The following is a 12,007-nucleotide window of genomic DNA, read 5'->3' on the forward strand; positions in this document are numbered from 1 at the left end:
CCAAAGTTCTTGTATTCGTTCTCATTTTGAGGTGTCACGGCCAGAAAACACCTTACCTGGTTAAATTCTTAGAGGTAAACCTCGAAGTTTTTGTAGTTGATGAGTGTGCAGAAATGTTGTAAGTTATCTGGGATTACCCCCTTTGTTCAGTAAGCTTATATGCTCAACAAGTGTTGTGAAAGGAAATTTTGGAATATGGAAATGGCAAAACTGGTCCACGGGGAACAATGAATCGTGCATCTGACCTCCACGTTAAATGTATTCGCATTTGTGCATAAACTTTCATGTGTTTGCTAATTCTCAATTTCAATTTAAAAAAGTGGTATGTAAAAAAAAAAAAGAAGAAGATGAAGATGGCCCAAGAGCTTGGGCCCCTGCATCCATGTGGAAGACCAGAACAATCTGGCTTCAGTCTGGCCCAGCTCCAGACATTGCAGCCATTTGGGGAGTGAACCAGCAGAAGGAAGACACCTCTCTCTCTCTCTCTCTCTCTCTCTGTAATTCTGCCTTTCAAATAAAATAAATAAATCTTTTAAAAATCATTTGTGTATTAATTCAGAAATGATTAAACATTAATTTTTAAGTTTTTAAAAGAGTATTTGAGAAGCAGAGAGAAAGAGAGAGCACACTCCCATCATCTGGTTCACTCCCTAAATGCTTGCAAGAGCCAGGCTGGGCTGGGGCAGGGGGAATGCTGGGAGCTGGGAACCAATCCAGGTGTCCTGCGTAAGTGGCAGGGACCCAGTTGTTTCAGCCATTCCCGCTGCCAACGCCCGCCTGCCCCAGTCTGCATTAGCAGGAAGCTGCCGACACCCCCCTGCCCCAGTCTGCATTAGCAGGAAGCTGGAGTCGGGAGCCGGGGACTCCAGTGTGGGGTGTGGGTGTCTTAATCGGGACTGTGCTCTAAGCACTGGGGAAAATGCTTTCCCCACACTTGAATCTGTTACATTGGAGGCCGCTAGCAGAAGGCCCCCGGCAGGTGGAGACGAGCCCAGCACAGAGTGGGGGGAACACCCTGTGGGCTCACTCGGCTCCATTCCTTGTGCAGTTGGGGGGGACGCCCAAGGGCTGGAGGCCTTGTGAGCTGAGACCCCAGCGTCTAGGGAGGACTTGGCGCTGTGGCTGGGCTGTGACGTGTCTGTGCGGGGACAAGTGTGGGCGGTGCATCCACTTAGATGGAGCCCAGGGCACTGGGGAAGCCACAGGTGCCAGGAGAGGGTTTGGTGCAGGCCTGAGGCTGCAGGATCTGTGCTGGTCACCATCCCTGTGCAGCCCACACCGTTCACGCAGGAACCAGCAAGTCCCGGGGCAGGGTGTTGGGGGGTGCTTTCCAAGCTTCTCTGCCCCCTGCAAGAGACTGAACCTTTGTGTGGAAACCCTAACCCCAAGGAGATGGGGCTGGGAGGTGGGTCCTCCGGGGGGGAGGCGAGCCCCCAGCTTCCTCACCCCGACTCTGGGCCATGACGTGGGAAGAAGGAAGTGGCCCTTGGCCCTTGGCAGACACCAGACTGCCCACGTCATCCTCAGATTTCTGTCATCTGTGGCAGCCTGAACAGGTTCTCAGTCACAGGAAGGGCTGCCAGGCGTGGGGGGAGGGAGGGGAGAATGGGGCTGAGACCCCTACCCTGAAGGAAGCTGGAGCTGGACGGGACCACACAGCACTGAGCCATTCCACCCAGCGGGGGCCCTCCTAGAGGTCATCGAGTCTATGTGGGTCATGATGGACAAGGTCACGTCCTCAGGTCAAGGTCACGTTCCCTGGTGCACCTGTGGCCATCAGCCAGCTCCTGGGCAGGGGTGGTCCTTGTCCTTGGCGTCCTTCATGGCCTGTCCCAGTTTGAAGGTCACACATTCTCAGTGTCTCTCCAGTCGCCATGTTTTGTGGGGTTTCTGTCAGACAGCACATTTTCGGTGCAGATGAAAAGTAAGTGACCTCCAGTGGCTTTAATCGAGGACTTACTCTCATGTGATGGGCAAGTTCAGCGGCTGCTCCAGTTTCAGGCATGGCGGGATCCCGGCACCTGGGGGTTTCTCCCCAGGTCCACTCCCCGTGCACACCTGGCTCAGCCTCCCTCTTCCCACTGTGACTCCAGACCCTGTGAGTGTTGCAAGTCGTGTAAAGCCGGTCTGTGTTAAAGGACCAATGGCCAGCGTAGCTCCTGGCACCAGCAGGAGCTCTGGCCGCACTCAGCTGGTGTCCATCGCAACCTGAAGGCCTTGCAGCCTAAGCCTCAGTGTTTCCCATGCCTTTCCGAGAGGGAGGAGACCGTACCGGGCAGGAGCCGCGCCCTGGTTCAGAGGGAGCCAGACAGGAGCCCCAGGAAGATGGTGCAATTCCTGCTTGTTTGGAAAAACCGAGAGGAGATTTAAACAGCTGGGGGCGGGGGAACACATTAGCGATAAGTGCTAAGAAGAGTGAGCAAATTAACAAACGGGGGCCGGTGCTGTGGCAAAGTGGGTTAACGCCCTGCCCTGAAGCACCAGCATCCCATGTGGGCACCAGTTCAAGACCCTGCTGCTCCACTTCCAATCCAGCTCTCTGCTGTGGCCTGGGAGGGCAGTAGAAGATGGCCCAAGTGCTTGGGCCCCTACACCCGCATGGGAGACCTGGAGGAAGCTCCTGGCTCGTGGCTTTGGATTGGCACAGCGCCAGCCATTGCAGCCAATTGGAGAGTGAACCATCGGATGGAGGACCTCTCTCTCTCTCCTTTCTCTGTGTAACTCTGACTTTCAAATAAATAATCTTAAAACAAAACAAAACAGAGGCAACAATTAGCAAGACAGCACAAAGAGTTGTGCATGGAGGAAAAATTAGCGTTTCAGTTGTGGGCAGCATTTATCTGGACAATAGGGAATATGTCCACACCTGGGCATCATTGTGTGTGCCTCCTGCTGTCTACACCTGGGCATCATTGTGTGTGCGCCTCCTGCTGTCCACACCTGGACATGATTGTGTGTGCGTCTCCTGTGTCCACACCTGGGCATCATTGTGTGTGCGCCTCCTATGTCCACACCTGGGCATCATTGTGTGTGCGCCTCCTATGTCCACACCTGGGCATCATTGTGTGTGCGCCTCCTATGTCCACACCTGGGCATCATTGTGTGTGCGCCTCCTATGTCCACACCTGGGCATCATTGTGTGTGCGCCTCCTATGTCCACACCTGGGCATCATTGTGTGTGCGCCTCCTATGTCCACACCTGGGCATCATTGTGTGTGCGCCTCCTATGTCCACACCTGGGCATCATTGTGTGTGCGCCTCCTATGTCCACACCTGGGCATCATTGTGTGTGCGCCTCCTGTGTCCACGCCTGGGCATCATTGTGTGTGCGCCTCCTGTGTCCACGCCTGGGCATCATTGTGTGTGCGCCTCCTGCTGACCACGCCTGGACATTCATTGTGTGTGCGCGCCTCCTGTGTCCACACCTGGGCATCATTGTGTGTGAGCCTCCTGCTGTCCATGCCTGGGCATCATTGTGTCTGCCCCTGTTGTCCATGCCTGGGCAGCAGCACCCCAAAGCAGGGCAGGAAGAGTGGCTGGACTGGGGCCTGGACAGAGGCCCAGTGGGAGATGCAGGGGGCACCCGCAGCACAGGAGCCACGAAGCAAGGGCGGCGCCCATCATCTCAGGTCTGTGCCCACCCTGAAGATGGAGGTCATGGGGCCACGGGGTCCGTCTGCGGCCAGTCTGTGGGCTCCGTGGGTGGATACGTGGTCTGCACCCTCTCCTGTGGCCGAGTCTAACCGCCTCCACCTTCCAGGGAGCCCGGCCGAGCACCTGCAGCAGGAGCCTCCCTGGGGTTCAGCGCATTCACAGCTCGCTGTGGGGGCCGCCTGGACAGCCCGGGGCTGGCCTGTCCACAGCCTGCCCCCGGTCAGCTTGTGGGAGAGCCACGTTCCTCCTGGCCGGCCTTCTCCTTTAGAACTGGGATTTGTCGCTCAGCTCTGCTTGTCAGGACACTCGATCTGACCTCCTCCTAGGCGCTTCCAAGGCGTCTTGAGTGACAGACTGGGGTGCATCGGGGTCCCCGTGGTGATGAATCTGTGTGGGGCTCCTTTCTGGCACTGTTTGTGCCCCTGGTGGTCTATGCCGCATGTTCCCGTCGGCCCCCAGAGCTGGCAGAAGTGAACATGGGAGGTGCGAGGCTGGTTTCTGGTGGGGCGGGGGGACAGCTGGAGGCAGCATGAGCAGCACCCAACCTGCAGCCCAGAGACCACTGCACCCAGCGTGGGTGCACACACGCCTTCGCAGCCGGTGTGCTCCACCCTCCCTTCCTGCTATTTTAGCCCCAGTTCCCTTGGAGACGGAGCTGAGTGGAAGCCGCTGTGCCCTGGCCTTGGCCGGGGCAGGGTGGAGGTTACGTGTGGGCTCCACATGAGCCGTGGGACCCGGGGCTCGGAGCAGCTCCTGGCCAGAGTTGCCTGACCCTCGGGGCAGTGTCTGGGGAACCCGCATTAGGGAGCACCCGGCACCCCGGGACCCCTGGGCCCCATGGAGACAGAGGCCTTGGTGAAGAGAGGAGCGGGTATTGGAGGGAGGGGCTCTCCAGTGGGCAGGCGGGTGGGAGTGGGGCCAGGCAGATCTGAGGAGACCCACAAATAGGGTCCCGTGCACCTGTCTGTGGGTGAGAAATCCTGTCTTACCCTCCACATGGGGTCGCTTCCATGGAGAGCGAGTGGAGCCCCTCACAGGCCCCCCACACACATTCAGGTGTCCCTCTCTCCACAGGCATCGACTGCAAGACCACCACCATCCTGCTGGACGGCCGGCGCGTGAAGCTGCAGCTCTGGTGAGTCAGGGCCCCGCCCTCGACCCCTCCTCCCGTCCTGACTCCGCCTTCGGTCCCGCCTCCCGTCCTGACTCCGCCCTTGGCCCTTCCTCCTGCGTTCTGGATCCGGCCCTCAGCCCCTCCTCCTCCCCTCCTGACTCCCACCCTCGACCCCTCCTCCCACGTCATGACTCCGCCCTCGCCCCCCCCCCCGTCCTGACTCCGCCCTCGCCCCTCCTTCCCCGCCCCCCCCGCCCCCGCCCCGCACCTGGCCGGCGAGCTTGCTACCCCTGCTGCAGAAAGGGAAGGGAGGGGTAGCCAGAGGCCGAGCTGCCTTCTCCTTGGCTGTTGTCGGGGGGGGGGACACCAGAGGCTTCTTGCTGTGACTGACCAACCAGTTAAACCCATCTCCTGGCCATGTGTTCCTCCCGAGCCAGGTCCGGCTGCTGCTGCCCCTTTCCCTCCCCGCAGCGTCCCTGTCCCTGGAGGGCCTGGTGGCTTCGATGTTCCAGGTCCCTGCTGCTCAGGGCTGTGTCCTCCTGGGCCGCTGTCAGCTTCTGTCCTGTGCGCCTCCCTGCTGGGCTCCCACCGGCCCTGTCCTCGCCTGGCCCTGGGAACCATTTCTCCCTCCTGAGACTGGAACCCACAGCCCAAGGCTCCCTCCCACCCACCTGTGCCCCACACGGTGCATCACTACTGCTTGTCTCGTTCTAAAGGAGCAGTGACCCAAGCCGGAGCTCACCTCTCCTGCAGGAGCGTCTCTGGCCAGCGTGCCTGTGTGTAGATGCCTCCCCACCCCGGCCACCCTGCCGGACACACGGTCATCCTGTTTCTGCCATGCCCAAGCACGCAGGCCTTCGGCAAATTCTGTGGTCACCACCTTGGCCGCCCCTTGGCCTGAGCTCCACATTGGCCCCCTTCTGTGGACTTCTCTTGGGGACCCGGGCTCCTCAGAGTGCTCAGGGGCTCCATTCACACCCAGAGCCTGCCCCCCACGTGCCCACAGGACCCCAGCCACTGACTGCACCACACAGACGCTTTGCCGAGCCCGCTCCCGCGCTGCCCCCGCATGGTCCCCCCCCCCCGACTTGCTGTGTCTGCCGACGGTGGGAGATGCTCGTGCAGAGCCGTCCCCGCGGACGGAGTGGGAGACCTCGCTTCTCCAGCCAGACCTTGGGCTCAGCTCTTTCTCCCTCACTCACAAACTCTGTGGCTTCCACTGTGGGTGAAGCCTGGGCACGGAGGCTGTGTTGAAGCCGGTGCCCGGGTTCCAGGGCTGGATTGCTTCCCATCCCCATGCCTTTGGCAACAGCCGTGCCTCCAGCCCCTTCTGTGTGTAGCTCTGGCTCCTCCCTGCAGTGCACTGGTGTGCTCTCAGAGAAGACCCTGGGAGTCGGCACCACTGTCCTGGGTCACTGCATGAGCACACTTGGCCCGGGGGCCTCTGGGTCACTACTGGAACTCTGCCCTGGTCTTTGTGGGGATGGGCACCCCTGCGTGTGCTGCAAACTGCAGAATTAAAGCCCTCCCTTTGATGTGTCCTGGTCAGCCCCTTGTGTTGATAAACCCAGGGACACATCTGCAGAGCTAGCTTCAGGTGGTCTATTGAGTTTCCCTGGGCATAGAAGGTTCTTTCCAACCATTTCACCTTTTTTTTTTTTTAAGATTTATTTTATTTATTTGAAAGAGTTACAGAGGTAGAGACAGAGAGAGAAAGGTCTTCCATCTGCTGGTTCACTCCCCAATTGGCTGCAACAGCCGGAACTGTGCTGATCTGAAGCCAGGAGCCAGGAGCTTCCGGGTCTCCCATGTGGGTGCAGGGGCCCAAGGACTTGGGCCATCTTCCTCTGCTTTCCCAGGTCATAGCAGAGGGCTGAATTGGAAGAGGAGCAGCTGGGACTCGAACCAGCGTCCATATGGGATGCCGGTGCTTCAGGCCAGGGCTTTAACCTGCTGCACCACAGCGCCGGCCCCCAATTTCACCTTTTCTGCCCCAGCGTGGACCCATGTCCTTCCAACACAGCTTCATCTCCAAATGAAGCAAAGTTTTAAAAGCTTAGGCTGTGGCTGGCACCGCGGCTCACTAGGCTAATCTTCCACCTGTGGCGCCAGCACCCCGGGTTCTAGTCCCAGTTGGGGCACCAGATTCTGTCCCGGCTGCTCCTCTTCCAGTCCAGCTCTCTGCTGTAGCCCGGGAAGGCAGTGGAGGATGGCCCAAGTCCTTGGGCCCTGCACCCGCATGGGAGACTGGGAGGAAGCATCTGGCTCCTGGCTTCGGATCAGCGCAGCGCCGGCTGTGGTGGCCATTTGGGGGGTGAACCAGCGGAGGGATGACCTTTCTCTCTCTCTCTCTGCCTGTCAAAAAAAAAAAAATCCTAGGTTATATCTACTTAAATATCTGGAAGTTATTTTAAAACCCAGTTTTAAAAGTTTGACTTTTCAAGTGACAGTTAACAAAAGAATGGCCCCAGAAAGACATCCTGACACCCAGGTCACTCCCGGGGACACAGCTGGCTTTGCTGGGGCCTTGGACTGGCTGCGGGGTGGTGTGATCAGAGACCTTGTCAAGACACAGCTCGGATGTCATGGTAACCTCTCCGATGTTTCTTCCAGGGACGCTTCGGGGCAGGGGAGATTCTGCACCATCTTCCGCTCCTACTCGAGGGGCGCGCAGGTAACAGCAGCCCCCGGGCCTCTGAACAGTGAGGCGTACGACACCGACTAAGCACCCTCCTTACTGGAGGAAGACGGTCGAGCTCACGCACAAGCCGATGCCGGAGTCTGAAAATGCAATTTCATGTTTGGCGACTGGAGAGCCTTCCTCAGCATCAGGGGCATATGTGTGCATGAGTGTCTGTGTGCATGCAACACACATGTGCACTGTGTGAGCGTGTGGGGCATGTTGTGCAACACGTGGGCATGTATGCTCTGTGCATGTGCATGCATGTGCGTGTGTGCACGTGAGCTGCCTGTGTGTGCACTCCATCCGTGTGGGCAGGCCTGGCTCCACGGGAGGTGGTGACTCCTGTCCTTCCATGTCCCTGGAGCAGTTCATGGAAGTGAGTTCTAGTTCCGGAATCACCTTGACACTTGAGAGCTCATCAATGAGGCTCTGAAACAGCACTGAATAAAATCGTGCACAGCAGCCTTTGATAGATGCAGCGGAATCACACACTTTGTGTTAAAGCCAGTGAGGTGGTTACGAGCTGCGATGAGCGCCTGCACGCCAGCCGGGGCCTGCACAGCAGTGGGGCCTACATGGCCCGCTGCCTTGCGCCTGTGTCGTGCATGTTAAGCCTGGTGCCCTCTCCCCAGGGAGTGATCCTGGTCTATGACATCGCAAACCGCTGGTCTTTCGATGGCATCAATCGATGGATTAAGGAGATTGATGAGGTATGACCCAGTGATGCTGTCGCCCAACTTCCATGTGGGCCTGGGGGAGTGGGGCAGGAGCATGGGCTCCGGAGGGCAGGACGGACCCCGGAGCCCGAGGCCGTGCCTGAGCCCTGAGCCCAGCAGCGTGCGGATCCGGCCAGACGGGGCACAGGCCGGGACTGTGGCTCCTGCTCGTCAGCACCCTGCCCAGCCCACTGCTGACGGGCACACAGCAGTCAGTACCAAGCCTGCCGTCGCAGGGCCTGGGGCAGCCCGGACAAGCAGCCACAGCGGGTGCCCTGCTGCACCACCGACATTTACTCTCTCACAGTTCTGGGACCAGGAGCCAAACAAGGTGTCAGACAGGAGCCCCTTTCCAGGTCTGGGGGAGGTGCTTCCCCCTCGGCCCCCTCTCCCGGTCTCCCAGCTTCTGTGCTCAGCCCAGCGTCTGGATCATCCTCCCCGGCCTCCTCCCCGGTCTGTGTCCTCCCGTCTCCCTGGGAGGACCACCCTAGCTCGGGATGGCCCTGTTTCCCAGTGGGCCTCCTTCCTAGGCTGTGGGGGGGCGAGGCTGTGGGGCGTGGGGGCCCACTGGAAGCGTCCCTCCCCTTGCCAAGCCGAGGAGAAGTCACGGTTTCCTGGCCTCTCCCACCCTGTAGCACGCGCCCGGCGTCCCCAAGATCCTGGTGGGAAACCGTCTGCACCTGGCCTTCAAGCGCCAGGTGCCCACGGAGCAGGCCCAGGCCTACGCCGAGCGCCTGGGCGTCACCTTCTTTGAGGTCAGCCCCCTGTGCAACTTCAACATCACGGAGTCCTTCACGGAGCTGGCCAGGATCGTGCTGCTGCGGCACGGCATGGACCGGCTCTGGCGGCCGAGCAAGGGTAAGGCCCACACGCTGCGGCTGCCCCGCGGCCCGACGGCCGTCCACCTCCCAGGACCCGCCTCCAGGCCGCTGTGTCCCTCCCCAGTGAGAGAGGAGTTCACGTGAAAGGAGTAACGGTCACAGCTTTGTCAGGGATTTCTGAGCTCTGGACCTGGGCAGAGGGGACTGCAATTGAGTCACAGCCGCAGCGTCCCCAGAGTCCTGGACAGGAGGGGACGAGTGTGGGCACCGCCCCCTTGTGGTCAGTCCCATGCAGGACGCATGGACTCAGCGTGGTTCTTTTCTTTCCCAAGTGCTGAGCTTGCAAGACCTGTGCTGCCGCGCGGTGGTGTCCTGCACGCCGGTGCACCTGGTGGACAAGCTCCCGCTCCCCATCGCCTTACGGAGCCACCTGAAGTCGTTCTCCATGGCCAACGGGCTGAACGCCAGGATGATGCACGGCCGCTCCTACTCCCTGGCCGCCAGCGCCGCCCACAAGAGGAAGAGCCTGCGCAAGGCCAAGGCGCTGCGGCCGCCCCAGAGCCCCCCCAAGAACCGCACCAGAAACAGCTGCAAAGTCTCCTAAGGACAGCACGTCCCCGGGACACCTGCAAGACGGAAGTTTCTGGAGTCAGGAAACACTTTGACCCGCTCACGGTTACAACGCTGCTTCGGGAAGCGCGTGGCAGACAGCTTCCGCGCCATGAGAACACGTCACGCAGCCTGACCCTGGTCTTTGTATGTGGATGTGCATGACGCTCTTGTTTTAGACGTGTGTTTATAAAGGGAACATTACTCTGCTCAACTTCTGACAACCTGAATTCTGAATGTTACTTATATCACGATCGCAGTGCAACTTTTCTCCTAAAATAGCTGCTTTTATAGGAGTGGTGTGTGTGTGCCGAGCATAAACTCGAAGGAATCTGGGAAGCAGTGATAGTGAAGTTCTCGCAGTCGTCTGCATGAGAGGCCTTTTATACACCTCGTTTTTAATGTCAAAGCGCCCATTTGTAAGATGCCGCCGATGCACACAGCGATTATGTACAGCAGATCTGTCCCATTTGGGTATGACATGGATTTGATAATGTTTTTTGCTATGTTATTTACTACATTTTGGGATTAATAAGTGATTTATATGCATATTTTTCTGTGATTCTAGTGTTTTTTGGTACACGATGTTCTACAAGCTATGAAGCTAAGGGGAGAATATGCCAAAGGTGACTCAAGTTAGGCTGAACGGAGCATCGTAAGTTTCGGGAGGTGGGTGAGGGAGGAGCTGCGAGGGTGAGGAGTGAGGTGAAGACGCTGCTGCCTGGGGCGAGCACAGGGCACCCACGCGGCCCACGCGGCACCTGCGGAAACCACCCCTTTTCCTTCAAAGCAATGCCTGGAAGAAAGGGGAGCATCCAGCATTGGCCTCCAACGTGCTCCTGTATCTGTCGAACTCAGATGTTCCAGGGACCCCCAGAAGACGGACCCCTCCCTCTGGCCACACCCAGGAGCAGGGCTGGCTCTGCTGCGGCCTTGGGCCCTGCTGGTTGGGGTGTGTGTGCGGGAGCTGGGGCTTTACCGTGAGGGCTCCAATGGCAAACCTCAACCTCGAAATGAGAAGATGGCCAGATGGCCCCCGCGTCTGCTGACGACTGACAGACTAGGAATTCCAGGGGCCTTGGGTCAGGAGCAAGAGCTTTTCTCTGGAGATGCTGGGGCCTGAGGTCACCAAAGGCCCAGAGCCAGGCTCAGGGGTTTCCTTGGGGAAGCAGGTGGGCGGCCTCTGGGCAGAGCCGGATCCTGAGGGGACACCTGTGCAGGGGGCCTGGGGCCAGGAGGACATCCCCTGGGGCCCTGGCACGCAGCCTCACCCAGCACGCATGGAGAGCGGGTGGGGAGCGGGGCATCTGCTGCCCACATCTGTGACCGGGACAGGTGCAAGGGGGCCCTGCGCCAGCCTCTTCTCTTCCACTGTGAAGAGCAGGACAGGCAGGCCTGCTTCTCCCCTTTCCAGTTCTGTTTACAGTGGAACGGCTCCTCAAGGCTCTCCCCAGCAAGGTCCCAGGAGGACCGTGCTGCGCTTCCCAGGCCTCTGCACGGCCGCCCTCGCAGGGCCTGGGGTCTGCAGAGCCCACCAGCCACTGCGAGCCACGGGAGGCAGGAAGGACCCTCCCCTGACCCTTGGGAGGGACGGCCCTGCCGTGTGTGGATTCTGGGCTTCTGGCTTCCAGAACCATCAGAGAATAAACACCTGTAACTTCAGACGCCGGCTGTGGCATTTTGTCCTGGCGGCCGCAGGAGGCCGGCCCGGGAAGTTGGTTGTGCCTCACGGTAGAACGTGCTACAGCAAGCGAGAGTGGCGTTTCTGAGAAATAAAAACGCACACACCCCAGCGTGGAGGACATGCAGCGGGAGGTCGCACACTGTCACAGTGAACTTCCGGAAAATTCTACTGAGACGTGACTGCAGCCCTGGAGACTCGGTGCCCTCTGAAAGCCCGTCGTCCTTGGGCGCTGCTGGCAAAACCCACCCAGAGTGTGGCGGGGAAGCACGGAACCGTGGCCCATGCTGTGGCGCCGTGGGTCCAGCTGCTGCCTGTAACACACAGCCCTGGCCACTGCTGCCCTCTGAGAGGCAGGACGGACGATCTCAATCTCTCCCCTCCCCTCCCCATCTCTCTGTCGCTCTGCCTTTCAAATAAACAGAAACAAATAAGTAAACTTAAAAAAAAAGAAATCCCACCAAATTGTGTCCCAGGTGTCGGGGCACCGCGCCGTCTGCCTCCACTGGCCTGAGCGCCGCTGGGCTGCGGGAGTTCCGGGCGGAGCTTAGGCTGGGGGAGGAGTTATTGAGGCAGAAGCCAGGGGAGCTGCCACTCGCAGGCTGCTCTGCTGGGACGGAGCCCGGGTGCCAGGCTTCCCTTTGCTGGGAACAGCTTTGTCCCCTTGCATTTAGGAGCAAAACGGAAGCCTCGTGAGGGGAGCCACCTGGGAGGCTGCGGCAGGTGGCG

At 59.3% G+C, this 12,007-nt stretch overlaps 1 protein-coding gene across 4 annotated transcripts in view; it reads left to right on the forward strand.

Moving 5' to 3' along the window:
- Positions 1-11,733, forward strand: part of RAB40B (RAB40B, member RAS oncogene family) — a 30,613-nt gene extending 18,880 nt beyond the window's left edge. Inside the window, exons 2-7 of one of the 4 annotated variants that reach the window (XR_011383303.2) lie at positions 4,729-4,789; positions 7,382-7,442; positions 8,084-8,161; positions 8,803-9,025; positions 9,321-10,071; positions 10,166-11,733. Coding sequence is in view for 3 of the 4 variants with exons in the window: in XM_089318535.1 (XP_089174661.1) it covers positions 4,492-4,525; positions 4,729-4,789; positions 7,382-7,442; positions 8,084-8,161; positions 8,803-9,025; positions 9,321-9,592 (729 nt within the window). In the remaining variant the exon portion in view is untranslated. The other 3 variants (XM_089318535.1, XM_051838791.3, XM_051838792.3) reach the window with 3 other exon arrangements.
- Positions 11,734-12,007: the final 274 nt, after the last annotated feature.

The sequence above is a fragment of the Oryctolagus cuniculus genome, chromosome 17 (genome assembly GCF_051225735.1).
Source record: "Oryctolagus cuniculus isolate XC-2025 breed Fujian yellow rabbit chromosome 17, ASM5122573v1, whole genome shotgun sequence".
NCBI lineage: Eukaryota > Metazoa > Chordata > Mammalia > Lagomorpha > Leporidae > Oryctolagus > Oryctolagus cuniculus.